General features: G+C 45.8%; 1 protein-coding gene across 4 annotated transcripts in view; it reads left to right on the top strand.

Moving 5' to 3' along the window:
* The window catches only part of drosha (ribonuclease 3 drosha), a 268,462-nt gene that overhangs the window by 75,630 nt on the left and 177,974 nt on the right, over positions 1–14,858 (top strand). For all 4 annotated transcript variants that reach the window (XM_050196330.3, XM_055063089.2, XM_055063088.2 and 1 more), the window contains exons 12-13: positions 11,822–11,958; positions 13,602–13,759. In XM_050196330.3, the coding sequence (XP_050052287.1) occupies positions 11,822–11,958; positions 13,602–13,759 (295 nt within the window). The remainder of the gene's footprint in view (positions 1–11,821; positions 11,959–13,601; positions 13,760–14,858) is intronic.

The following is a 14,858-nucleotide window of genomic DNA, read 5'->3' as shown; positions in this document are numbered from 1 at the left end:
ACCGATCTTAAGGATGGTAATGCACCTTCTGTATTTTCAAGAAAAACTGGAAAGCAAAACTTTCTATGCAATAAAAGATAGCCGTAAAACACAGGTCCACTATGTATTAAACTGAGAACCTCATTTGGTATTCAGTACAACATAACTAACAGAAGAACAACATAACATTACTAATTATTCAGCTTCGGAAGGAGAAAAGCACTTAATTCTGATTCTATTCAACAGACATTCTATTGAGGGAAAAAATATTTTCCAGACCTTCATATACTAGAGTCGAGCTGTAATCGGTGATGACATATACCAATTTGTAACTCCCTTTAATATTGCTACGGGATGTTATTTCCAATGACAAAGAGCCGAGCAGTAAGAAGACAACGACGACGATTAGAAGCTAGCGCGGGCTGTTGCCTCTTGGACAAGCGCAGCGTATTTTCTTGTAAATATACTTGTACATAGCTTTTCGTCTGAGTCTTCCTACGTAACATATCTGGTGGAGGTGGACGTTCCCTGTACCTCGTCACGGAGCTTCGCAGTGGACGGTACGTCGAGCCTTCCTTCATGGCTTCCGGCGACGACAACCCGACTCCGCTTGCTCCGACACCTGCTGCCACCTCGACGACCTACATCACTCTCCCCGCTCCCCGTGATCCTGGCGTATTCTCGGGCAAAGATGGGGAAGACGTCGATGACTGGATCAGCCTGTATGAACACGTCAGCCGCAATAACGGGTGGGACCCTACTATTATGCTCGCCAATGTAGTCTTTTACCTCGGTGGCACACCTAGAGTTTGGTATCGCACGCACGAAGATGAGTTCACCAGTTGGGATTCACTTAAGACACAGCTTCGAGACTTGTTCGGCAACCCCTACGGTCACCAACTTGCCGCGCAGAAGGCACTTTCCGGCCGTGTGCAGACGTCAACAGAGCCCTATGTCACGTACATTCAGGACGTCTTGGCTCTGTGCCGCAAAGTTGACACCCACATGACTGAGTCAGACAAGGTCGCCCACATCCTCAAAGGCATTGCCGATGACGCCTTCAACTTGCTCGTTTGCAACAACGTAGCGACGGTGGATGCTGTTATAAAAGAGTGCCGCCGCCTGGAACTCGCTAAAAGCCGACGTATTGACCAGCAGTTTGCCCGTCTGTCGAACACCCCAGCGACATCTTCCTGTGCCGACACTCCTCGTCCCAACAACACTGCCGATGTTACCAGGATCGTCCGGCGTGAGATCGAGGCCGCCTATCCGGCTGCCTTTGACTCCAGTCCCACCAACACATCTGCAGTCACGGTCTCACTGATCCAGGCAGTTGTCCGCCAAGAGTTCGAAAACATGGGTCTTCACACCATCTGCTCGGCCCATCGTCCTGATACCGCCCGGCTTCTTCGATTCTGCCCCGTCCCGCATCTTCTTACCCACCACGTTTCCGCAACCCATCTGAATGGCGCACTGCTGACGACAAGCCCATTTGTTTCCACTGCCATCGAATCGGGCACATTTCTCGGCACTGTCGCAGTCGCTGGAGTTCCCCGACCCAGCCTACTTATACTGCCTACTCTCGCCCCCCAGGTGGCCCTTCTCGTCCCTATGCCGCACGCTCCGATAACGCCGCCGCTGATTCTCCTGCACCGAACCGCTCCTATTCTCGTTCGCCTTCGCCCCAACGACGACAATCTCGCTCTCCCCAGCCCGGTCGCACCCATTCGCCGACTCCCTTCGGACGCCGCTCCCAGCCGGAAAACTAGACGATGCAGCGCCTCGAGGTGACGCTGCATTGCTCCCTACGCCGCCAAATCCTCTACTGACGTTGCCCACTCATCTGAACCTTCTTGACGTGCAAGTCGACGGTGTTTTTCTATGTGCACTCATAGACACTGGGGCGCATTTGTCCATAATGAGCGCTGACCTTCGTAACCGGCTCAAGAAAATGATCACGCCCGCCACGACGCCTGTTGTCCGTGTCGCCGATCGCGGAACAGCCCCCGTAATTGGTATGTGTACCGCCCGCGTCTCCTTCGCCGATCGCTCAACAATCGTGCTATTTACAGTCATCGCTCACTGTCCCCACGACATCATCCTCGGCTTAGACTTCCTCTCCGCACATTCTGCTCTCATCGATTGCTCCGCCAGTACTCTCCGCCTCGACCTGCCTGTTCTGGATCCCGTTGAACAACACCCTACTCGCCTCAGTTCCGTCGACTTCGTTCGCTTGCCACCTTCGGCACTGACTTACGTTGACTTCGTGTCATCCCCACCAGTTCCCGACGGTCACTACATCGCGGCTCCTATGCAAGACGTCCTCCTTACACATGGGATCACAGTACCTCATACAGTTTTATCTATTACGGCGAATTGCGTCTGCCTGCCAGTGGTCAATTTTGGCTTGACGACACAAGTGCTGCCACGCGGGATGTCTCTGGCCCAACTTTGCTCATTCAAGGATCACTCTGTAGCATCGATTTCAGTAGACGACCATTCAGCCGATCCTCCTCTACCGTCGCAGTCGGCAACTTGTACCATCGGCAACTCACAGAAAATGATTGCACCCGACATGCCGTCCGAGCACGCTCGTGCGCTCTACCGCATTCTGATTTTCTACCAAGATACAACAGCTGTCAAACATCGCATTAATACCGACGATGCCCCTCCTATTCATCGCCGCCCGTATCGAGTATCACCTGCTGAGCGTCAAGTTATTCACACCGAAGTTCGCAAAATGCTTGCCAAGAACATTATTGAACCGTCATGTAGTCCATGGGCATCACCTGTTGTGCTGGTAAAAAAGAAGGATGGCTCATGGCGCTTTTGCGTGGATTATCGGCACCTTAACAGGGTTACCAAAAAGGACGTGTATCCCCTACCCCGGATTGATGACGCCCTTGACTGCCTCCACGGTGCTCGCAATTTCTCCTCTATTGACCTTCGCTCCGGCTATTGGCAGATTGCCGTGGATGATCTCGACCGCGAGAAGACTGCCTTTGTAACACCCGACGGTCTTTATCAATTCAAAGTGATGCCGTTCGGTCTATGTAACGCTCCTGCCACTTTTGAACGCATGATGGACTTCCTTCTTCACGGTTTCAAATGGTCCACGTGCCTGTGCTACTTGGACGACGTTATAGTATTCTCCCCAACATTCGCTACGCACCTCGAGCGCCTCTCAGCAGTCCTGGACGTTTTTCGGCGAGCCGGTCTGCAACTTAACGCATCGAAGTGCCAATTCGGCCGTCGCCAGATTACCGTCCTTGGACATCTCGTTGACGTGAACGGAGTGCAACCGGACCCAGGCAAGATCCATGCTGTTACGCACTTCCCTGTTCCAAAGTGTGTCAAGCATGTGCGCAGCTTCATTGGCCTTTGCTCGTACTTCCGCTGTTTCGTGAAAAATTTCGCGGCCATAACACGAACACTAACCGAGCTTTTGAAAAAAGACGCCCCTTTCCAGTGGGGCGATAACGAGGCCTCTGCATTCTCGCTTCTAATCGACCTTCTCACAACGCCTCCCGTTCTGGCCCATTTCGATCCTTCTGCGCCTGCCGAAGTCCGTACTGATGCCAGCGGTCACGGAATTGGCGCAGTACTGGCACAACGCCAGCGTGGCCACGACTGTGTTATCGCTTACGCCAGCAGGCTCCTCTCGCCCGCGGAGCGCAACTATTCCATCACTGAGCGTGAGTGTGCGGCCCTAGTTTGGGCGGTTGCGAAGTTCCGCCCATACTTATATGGCCGACCCTTTTCCGTTGTCACAGACCATCACGCGCTTTGCTGGTTATGCTCATTGAAAGACCCTACAGGAAGACTTGGTCGCTGGGCCTTACGCCTCCAAGAATATTCGTTCTCTGTCACCTACAAATCTGGCCGACTACACAAGGACGCTGACTGCCTGTCTCGCTACCCGGTAGACGAGCCTGACGACGCCGACAGTAGTACCGCCGACGGCATTTTCTCTGTGTCTGCCTTCTCTAACATCACCGATGAGCGGTACCGAGACCTATCGCTGCGAGTACTCATCGAGCGTCTGCGCTCTACACCTACCGACGCATCCGTTTGCCGATATGTCCTCCAGGGCGGCATTCTGTACCGAAGGAACTTCCTCCCTGATGGCCCTGATCTTCTTTTTGTCGTGCCAAAACATCTATGACAGACTGTGCTTTTTGAGATGCATGACGCACCCACTGCAGGACATCTTGGGGTAACCCGCACGTACGACCGCGTCCACCGCTGCTTCTATTGGCCTGGTCTCGCTCGCTCCGTCCGACGCTATGTTGCTGCCTGTGATCCCTGCCAGCGTCGGAAAACACCTCAGGTGCTACCTTCCGGTCATCTACAGCCGATCACCGTCCCTGTGGAACTATTCTTTCATGTTGGATTAGACCTCCTCGGTCCTTTTCCCACGTCATCCTCTGGGAACAAATGGGTAGCCGTCGCAACTGATTACGCCACCCGATACGCTATCACGCGAGCTCTCCCTACCAGTTGCGTCACTGACGTTGCGGACTTTCTCTTGCGTGACATTATCTTAGTGCATGGCGCCCCGCGACAGCTGCTTACTGACCGTGGTCGTAACTTCCCCTCGAAAGTTATCGCCTACATTGTGCGTTCCTGCTCTATTCAACACAAGCTGACTACCTCATACCATCCTGAAACCAATGGCCTGACAGAGCGGTTAAACCGTACTCTTACCGACATGCTGTCCAAGTACGTTTCGAAGGACCACCACGACTGGGACGTTGCCCTTCCTTACGTCACATTTGCTTATAATTCTTCCCGGCACGACACCGCTGAATTTTCTCCATTTTATCTACTCTACGGTCGTGAACCGACCTTGCCCCTTGACACGGTACTTCCTCCTGCTGCGATCTCAACAACCGAGTATGCACGCAACGCCATCGCCCTCACCGACCATACACGCCAGCTTGCCCGTGCTCGACTGACGGACTCTCAAACCACGCAGCAGCATCAGTACAACGCCCGCCACCGTGACGTACAGTTTTCGCCTGGTGCACTCGTGCTCCTGTGGTCGCCCTCTCGTCACGTCGGACTTTCAGAAAATCTCCTTTCACGATACACAGGGCCCTACCGCGTGCTGCGCCAGGTGACGCCTGTGACGTACGAAATTGCTCCTGTGAGCTCAACCTCGTCATCTACGCTGGCATCTAGTGATGTCATTCACGTCAGTAGGCTCAAGACCTACTACACTGCTTCAGACTCCGGCCTTTAGTCGCTCCGGGACGGCGCTTTTGCCGCCGGGGGTAGTGCTACGAGATAGTATTTCCAATGACGAAGAGCCGAGCAGTAAGAAGATGACGACGACGATTAGAAGCTAGCGCGGGCTGTTGCCTCTTGGCCAAGCGCAGCGTATTTTCTTGTAAATATACTTGTACATAGCTTTTTGTCTGCGTCTTCTTACGTAACAATATGAGTAGACCATCCTGTATATCTTGATTTCTATGTACCTGAGTTGCTAATAGTTTGCTACATTTTTGTTATGCAATGCTAGGAGACTCCCGAGCATGTGCAGGAGCGTGTTTTCTTGCCCAAAATTTGTAAGCATTACACTTTGTGATAAACTTTACTGAATTCGATATTCTATTCGATATTTGGCTTTTTTTTTAATTCGATGTTCGATTCGAAATCTAGCATTCGGTATTCACGCACCTTTCTGCCTAACAAATTCCACGTTGCCGAGGTTTTGTACTGCTCAGCAGATAGTGCCTTCACTTACTGTATAGACTCGTGTAAGGCCCACACTTTCTTTTTTCTAACAATTTCGATTCGGTCTCTTACAAGGGACCGAACCTTTTTGTCAAAATGGTGCTGGCGCAGCCTTGACTTGTGCACACCCCGGATCCCCGGATGTATCTTTGCATCGAAGGTCAATGCACAGCTCTCGCCATCTAGTGGCGGCATGCAGAAGTACACAGCAAGCGAAAATTCACCGATATGCACTCGTAGCATTAAGGCACCAAACGCGATTGGTTCTCCAGTGAATTTTTTTTTCCTCCAAATTTTGGGCTGTCAAGTTGGATGTGCGGCCCTTACACAGGTGCAGCCCTTAGACGAGTCTATATGGTATTTAGTGCATGCTTCTCAGCGTATATTTTTTATTAAATTTACTTTTTTTTTCATAGCCAAATTTTATATTCACCCACTTTGCTGTGTTTTTGTTCTGCTCACCGTAGAATACCTTTCCTTATTAAGTGTATGCATTATGCCGTGTAACTGCTTTACTTTATTGTTTTATTTGAGTTATATTTAGCAGGAGGTTGCAGTACAGTTGTTGAATAAGGGATATCCTTTTGTATATTTACATTTCAAGAGAAAAATTAATGCCCTTTTTCAAAGCCAAAGCTGTTGCACCCGTCTTAGACATGAAAGAAGTAGTCAAAATTTGGAGGACACTTCAGCTTCGCCTTTAAGAATGGAATGTGATAGCATTCAAAGATTCCTGACTGCTTCTCACGCTTCCCGGCATCTGCAGCATATATAACTGTAATGCTTACCGGGAAACGCTCGCGGCGAATGCTATGCACGAAGGCAGGCTTTCTAGTAGAAACGCGGCTCCATGGACTCTGAGATACTTACGCGCCAGCGTGTGTAAATGGCGGGCGCCATCTCCTCTCTGTGCATTGTAGAAATGCTGGAAAAGGGGTTTGTTTGAGTTTTCGCATAAGAGAATTATGTTTTCTCGTATATTCAAGTAACAGTTCGAGAGCTACCATGTGTGTAGGTTGCGCGTAAGTCGTAGTTTACGATTAACACTATCGTGTTAAAAAGGGAACATTCCTAGAGCTTTAGCCCTGCTCTGTGTGTGCTAACAGTATTTTTTTTTTTTAATCACTTGAGTGGTGTCTTGCTCTTTTGAAGGGTTTATGTTGGTTTCATGAAAGTTCATGAAATGTGAGGTCTTTGTGATGCTATTATAACTGCTAGCAATCCCAGAAAATTTTCATTATGAACTGAACCGTTTCAAACACATCGCACTGTTTAGAACTCATGTGATCTTTTCATTTTCAAAGTTGGAGATTATTATGTGGCTCAGATGGTCATGATCTAATCCTTTAAAGGGACACTAAAGAGAAAGATTATTTCACTTGTAATAGTAAATTACCCTTCTACAGTACCAAAAACGGCACTGTTGCCGTGAAAGGAGCCTTGGTGTGCCAGGAAAGGCAAGAAAAGGAAGGACTGGTGGCGATGACGCCTTCTTGACGTTTCCGCACCAGCTTGCCATGACGTCATGGATATTGACAGCATCTGTTAGGGCCTAGTTGATTGTTTATCAGTAAAAATGGTCTATATTATGTTTTAAAGGTGTTATAGATTCAATGTGGCAAGTTTCGGTAACTTTTACTGACCCAGTATGGTCCAAATATGAAAAAATACTTTGAAAATCATGGCGTCACACTGATGTACCAGCACCGTACGGTGGTTTCAGTGCGAAATGAAAAGAAAAATGGGACCTTGACTTTCATTTCTCTTCTAATAACCAACCTGTGCGTGAAATTAAATGAAAATAATGTTTTCAAAAATACCGTATTAGTCTAGGCTGATTTAGTGCTTCTCTTTAGTGCCCCTGTAACTCTTTGAAAATCATTTTTCTGCTTCTCCTCGCCCTGAATGCGACCCCTGTGGTCCATTTCTTTTTATTTGGATATTCAGCATCTATGGCTAGTTCTTCAGTGTATCAATACACTGTAATAAGTGTTTTTTTATAAATAGTAAAATTCACTCATTTCCCTTGAAATAGCTGTGAAGAGCCAGCACACATGTCCCACACTCATCCTGAAATTGTTAACCCTTTGAGGGTCGAATTATGTTGAAAAAAAATTTTCCAGGTGGTCAAATTACTTTATTGCGGATCTTGAATGTACAAAATGTATAAAGTCGGGAATAAATAGTGAAAAAAAATTAGGAACAGTATTTTGGTGTCGGCATCACTCAGAACTGCATAATGTTCAATAGTATTTCAGAGTGTGGTACTCCTTGAAACACAGGTCTACGCACAGCGCCTTATCACAGTCTGCACATCTAAAATGCGTGTTTGTTCTTCTCTTGGAGCGACGAGTTGTGTTGACGCACACATGACATCTTCTCTGCGTGCGTGCGGCTGCCTTGGGCAGAGGTCTGAGGCACCCTCTCGCGTAAGCGCGTTGCCGCAGAGAGCGAGAATACGTCATGAACGGTGGTGATAAACAAGCTAAGAGCAGCGTCAATCAAGATAGAAATCAACTTCCGCCACCCCTGCGAGAGCATGCCGACAAAGAAAAATCATGTTTTGCACGCCTCCGTTGCAATCACGCGGCGGAACCGAAGCTGCGAAAGCGCGTTGTCGCTGAGAGCGAGAATACCTCGCGAGCGGCGGTGATGAACAAGCTAAGAGCAGCGCCAATCAAGATAGAAATCAACTTCCACTGCCCTGCAAGAGAGTGCCGACAAATAGAAAAATGACGTTTCGCGCGCCAACGTTGCGATCACGCGGCGAAACTGAAACTGCAAAAGGGGTGTTGCCGCAGTCTGCGCGACGTGCTGAAGCTAGAAATCAGTTCTGTTTATCTCCCCAAGAAGGTAGCACAAGTTTCAAACGCTTCTTGTAAGTCCTAAGAGGTGGCAGCACCTCCCAGTGAGCACGCATCGTCATTGTGGCGCAAAATTTCAAACAGAGGGTCGAAACCGTACCCGTATGGCAATGACCTTGTGGGACAGAAAACTGCCGCCGTACATGTACGGCAAAAACCTTCAAAGGGTTAATTATTGAATGCACATAATTGTGGCCATGATACCCATTTTAAAACAATGGTAGTGGGTTAAAATGATGAAGACAAATACAAAACATAGGAAGGATTCATCATCATCAACCTATTTTAAGTCCACTGCAGGACGAAGGCCTCTCCCTCTGATCTGCCTGTTCCCCTGTTCCCCTGTTCCCTGTTCCCCTGTTCCCTTGTTACCCCTGTTACCCCTAATTACCCCTGTTCTACGCCAACCGATTGCACCTGCAAATTTCTTAATTTCATCACCCAATCTAGTCTTTGCCGTCCTCAACTACGTTTCACTTCTCTTAGCACCCATTCTGCAACCCTAACAGTCCACCGGTTATCTAACCTACGCATTACATGACCTGCCCAGCTCCATTTCTTTCTCTTAATGTCACTTAGAATATCGGCTATGCCCGTTGGCTCTCTGACCCAAACTGCTTTCTTCCTGTCTCTTAAATTACACCTATCAATGTTTGTTCCATCACTCCTTGTGTGGCCCTTAACTTGTTTTTGAGTTTCTTTGTCAGTGTCCAAGTTTCTGTCCCATGTGTTAGCACCGGTAGAATGCATTGATTGTACACCTTTCTTTTTAGTGATAATGGTAAGTCTCCAGTAAGGATCTCAGTATGTCTGCCGTATGCGCCCCAACCCAATTTTATTTTTCTGTAAATTTTCTTCTCATGATCAGGGTCCCCTGTGAGTAATTGACCTAGGTAAACATACTCCTTCACAGAGGCTGACTCTATAGAGACTCTAGAGGCTGACTAGAGATCCTGAACTCTTGTTCCCTTGTCTGGCTATTCATAATTACCTTTGTCTTCTGCATATTAATCCTAAACCCCACTCTTACACTCTCTCTCTGTTAAGGTCCTCAATAATTTGTTGTAACTCATCTGCAGTGTTGCTGAATAGAACAATGTCATCGGCAAACCGAAGGTTGCTGAGATATTCGCCATCGATCCTTACTCCTAAGCCTTCCCAGTGTAACAGCTTGAATACGTCTTCCTAGCATGCAGTGAATAACATTAGAGGGATTGTGTCTCCTTGCTTGACTCCTTTCTTTATAGGTATCTTTCTACTTCTGGTAGAGGCGTCAGCCTCCTGCCGGCGGTTGGCGGGAACCAGTTTATGTTCTTGTGGAGAATCAAGGTAGCTGTGGAATCTCTGTAGATATTTACGTAAGCGGTCTGTACTCCTTGATTACGTAATACCTCTATGACTGCTTGTATCTCTACTGAATCAAATGCCTTTTCGTAATCTATGAAAGCTATATAGGTAGGCTGATTGTACTCTGCAGATTTCTCGATTACCTGATTAATGACATGGATGGGATCCATTGTAGAGTATCCCTTCCTGAAGCCAGCCTGTTCCCTTCGTTGACTAAAGTCCAGTGTTGTTCTTATTCTATTTGAAATTATCTTGGTGAATACTTTATATAGTACTGGGAGTAAGCTAATGGGCCTATAATTTTTCAATTCTTTAACGTCTCCCTTTTTGTGGATTAGTATAATGTTGGAATTCTTCCAGTTCTCTGGGGCCCTTGGAAGTTATGAGACATTTCGTATAAAGGGCCACCAGCTTTTCAAACATGATGTCTCCTCCATCTTTCATTGAATCGACTGTTATTCTATCTTCACCTGCCACCTTTCCGTGTTTCATGTCTTCTAAGGCACTTCTAACTTCATCGCATGTTATAGAAGGAGCCTCTGTAACCTGTTCATTACTACTTTCAAAGGAGCATTCCTGGCTGCTCTGTGTATTGTACAGGACAGTATAGAATTCTTCCGTTGCTTTTGCTATATCTAAAATTGCTGATGATATTGCCCTGCTTGTCTTTCAGTGCATACATCTTGGTTTGTCCGATGCCAAGTTTCCTTCTCACTAATTTCAGGCTGCGTCCATTTATTACTGCTTTCTCGGTCTTCCTTGCATTATAATTTTGAATATCCTTTATTTTCTCCTTATTTATCAGTTTTGACAATTCTGCGAATTCCATCTGATCTCTCAAGTTGGACTGTTTCATTCTTTGTCATTTCTTTTTTAGGTCCTTCGTTGCTTGGGAGAGCTTACCTGCTGGTTGCCTTAGTCCATTGCCTCCCACTTCAGGTGCTGCTTTTAGAAGCAGCCTAGTCACAGTTTCATTTATTACTTCTATGTCATCTACATCTCACTGTTCTAAGGCTGCATATTTGTTTGCAAGTACTAGCCTGGATTGGTTCACTTCCTTACTGCATCTAGGTTGGCCTGTTTCTTCTTGACCAATTTTACTCTTCCTTTCTTCAAATTCAGGTGAATCCTAGAGCTCACTGATCTATGATCACTGCACTTTATCCTACCTAACACTTCTACATTCTACGAAATTCGATTTTATACTTTCTGCTGATCACAGCATAAAGTATAAAATCGAATTTCGTTCCTTGTTTCACCATTAGGGCTTTTCCAGATCCACTTTCTGTTGCTACGCTTTCTGAAGAGGGTGTTCATTATTCGTAGCTTATTCCTTTCCGCGAATTCTACAAACATCTCTCCTCTTGTGTTTCTAGAGCCGACGCCATAGTTGCCAATTGCTTGTTCACCAGCCTGCTCTTTCCCCACTTTTGCATTGAAATCGCCCATTACTACGGTATACTGAGTTTGCGCTTTTCTCATGGCTAATTCCACGTCTTCATAAAACTGATCTACTTCATCATCATGACTGGAAGTTGGAGCGTAGGCTTGTACCACCTTTAATCTATACTTCTTTTAAAGTTTTATTATGACTACTGCTACCCTCTCATTAATGCTGTAGAATCCATCAATGTTGCCCACTACGTTCTTATGTATTAAGAATCCTACCCCTTATAACTTCCTATTGGGGAGTCCTCTATAGGAGAGGACATGGCCGTTAGTCTTTGACCTCACTAAGGCCAAAGATATCCCAAACAATACCTGATAGTTCCTCAAAGAGTCCTGCTAAGTTTGCCTCACTCGAAAGAGTTTGGGTGTTAAAAGTTGCAAGGGTCAGTTTCCATTTACATTATTCAAAATGGGTGTCCTTTGCCACCATTGCTACCATCCAGACAATGGGAAGGAGTTGCTGTCACTGAATGTTGTGCTGAACTACCTTCTAACCAAGAATGTGCCCCTGGTGTCAGCTGAGGAGCTTCCCCACCTCTATGAGACGTCCCAAAGCAAGTGGCAGGCATATGCTGACCAGGTACCATTTACCTTTGGGGATTCTGTGGGTGAAGGGCTGTGTTTTCAGCAGAGGACTAGTTAGGATCACGAATGCTTCAAAAAAAAAAAAAAAAAGAGAGCTTGTAACTATGTTATAACTTGTGCATTCCATTTCAACATGCATTAAGTGAGAAATCACGATGAAAATTATTACCTGTATGCTTTCTTTCTGTCAGTTTGGCATTTCAAACTACGAACTGTATCTTGAAATGCATACACATCTTTTGGAATAGTCACCTTTATGGGTGCGCAAAAATAAAATAAACCATTTTGTTCTCTAGCCACACCAGGCACAGGTGTTGCTGATTAAGGGGTTAGTTCTGTAAGAGTCAGTAGAGTATTGTGAAGGCAGAATTGAGATTAAGAATTACTGCATGACCAAGCAGTCAGCTGTGAGCCCAATATGGACATGTGGCCCACAGTTTGTCTACTCCTTGTGTATATGGAGTAATGTGGAGCCAACACTTGTCCACAAACAGGGTCTTAAAGGCTGCTCTATCTAATATGCTGTTAGACAAAGCAAGTCCAAGTGTGAGCCAGGTGTATTCAAGCTGCGAAGATATAAATATGGTTCTGCATTTTCTAATTAATTTAATAAAATCCGAATAAACACTTGTCAATAAAAATTGACGATTTGGATTTGTTCAAAAATCTATGTATTTTGGGGTCCTTGATTGTGATCACGTGACCATGCCCTGACTAAATTTGCCGAAAAAGGTGGGAGTGGGGAAAGCATTCCTCGTGGCAACAACTTTCTGGAAGAACCTGCTTGTCAAGCTGAATTTCCTAAAGAAAAATTTTAATGAGTTCCTCTTAATTAATGAAGAACTAGAAGCTGACTCTACTTTTTTCATGATGTGTACCATCTCCTCACCATGAGTCTTCAGGCACTGCTAAGCTGATGCGACAGCTTTTGCATGGACGTCGACTGTATGTTTGACATTGTAGATGAGAGGCTGTGTGAAGTCATTCACAGCTTATAAGCATACCATGCTGCTGTTGCAGAAAAGGGGAGTTATGCCATGAAGCCAAACATTCTTCACAATTTATAGTATAACTATGAGTCGTATTCTCATACTATACTCAGATCGTGAACCCAAACACGAAGACGGAACTGTCAGCAGTATTCGACACATATGAGCAGTTGTTTTCTGCCATTTTACCATGGGCAGGATGGTACCTTCCTCGCAAGACAGTTGTCAGTATATCAGGCATATGCTGTTGAAGAAATTGTTGAGCACCTAGTTTTCTGAAGGATGCACACCAAAGATTGGCCCATCCTTTCACATACTGGGCTAGGTCTTCTACCTAGCCCAGTATGTGAAAGGATGCAGAATGTTTGCACTGAATTTCACACAAGTTCGCACAGAACATTCGTACCCAGTGTGAACGTTTGGATTCAGCATTGGTAAATATGTAGAGTAAATTGTAACAACGATAAACCGTTCTGCCAGGCCACGAAGCCAAGACTTTCTCAATGGGGGATGGGTGTCTGTATGGCTAGCCACTTCAGCTAAATCAAAATGCTGCAAACGAAGTAGTAAAGGGAGGGACCAAGTGTGGTGAACAAGCACATATGCCTGTATAAATGCCTTTACAAACGCCTGTACATGCTTCTTGCAGGTTAAGGGCATGATTGTTGTAAATCCCGGAATGAAGCCATGTGCTCTTCGCGTGGATCAGCTGGATCGAGAGTTGTGCAATGAAGAAGGCACTGTGTTTCCAGAGATTGTGCACTTTGGCATCCGACCACCACAGCTCAGTTATGCTGGGAATCCCATGTAGGTACTCATTCTTATGGCAGATGAACACAGAACTGCAAAGACAGTAATATGGACACATGTACTTGCTTATCTTTTTCTGTTGACTGCTTTTCACTGGCTAACAAATGTTAAATGTTATCGCTCGGCGCAGGACATGCCTCCATGTATCAGAAATCTCATTTCTTTTAGCTGATTCTACCTGTTATGTGTGTTGTCGTCGAACCTATTGTAATCAGATTACATGCACGACATGAATAGTGTTGTACATTCTAGAACTATTACATGGGTATGTTCGATGAGTCAAATATAAATAGCCAATACGTCTGAGCTGCAGACCAGATTTCAATGATAGACGAGTGTGCTCGCTGCTATCATGTACTGAGTTTTACTTGTTTTGCTGTGCGTAGGTTCAGCCAATGAACAGTTAGTTTCATGACTTGCGTTTTGCCCCTGTGGTTGTTCACCGTCACTACAACATGACAATGTTAACGAATCTTTCAATGTGTTGCTGTTTCACTTTCAGTAGGAAATATTGCAAAATTCAAGTTCTTTTTTAGCAGTGCAAGTTTAATATCTTGTGAATTAGACTTTCTACATATCTCAGAGGTTTAGGCAATAATTATGTGACATAGCTTGCTCTGACTGCACATATGTTATAAAACATATTCATGTTACATTTGAAGCAAGGAAGTAAAAATGCGACAGCCTCAAGGCATTACCCCATGACATTCAGGGGTTGTGGCATAGCACGGAATTTTTTAAAATATTTTGATTGTACTATAGGTGCCATCATGTAGCATTCATAGCTGCCTTACTTTAGCTATGGACACTATTACTGCTTCTACTGGAATGCTATTGCTGGTTTATCATTTGTACTTAAGGTGAAAATAATTTTGCTACTTCATACTTGTCACAGTTCTAGCTCTGACAGCCAAAGTGACATTTCTTAAGGTATCATGAGAAGCCAACAAAGACACCAAGGACAACATAGGGGAAATTATTTGTACTTACTAATTGAATTAAAGAAATGATAAATTAATGGCAATTAAAGTGGATGAAAAAACAACTTGCCGCAGGTGGGGAACGATCCCACATCTTCGCATTACACGTGCGATGC

This window comes from Dermacentor andersoni, chromosome 1 (assembly GCF_023375885.2).
Source record: "Dermacentor andersoni chromosome 1, qqDerAnde1_hic_scaffold, whole genome shotgun sequence".
Classification (NCBI taxonomy): domain Eukaryota; kingdom Metazoa; phylum Arthropoda; class Arachnida; order Ixodida; family Ixodidae; genus Dermacentor; species Dermacentor andersoni.
The sequence above is the reverse complement of the archived record's forward strand: the minus strand, read 5'-3'. Positions and strand labels throughout refer to the sequence as shown.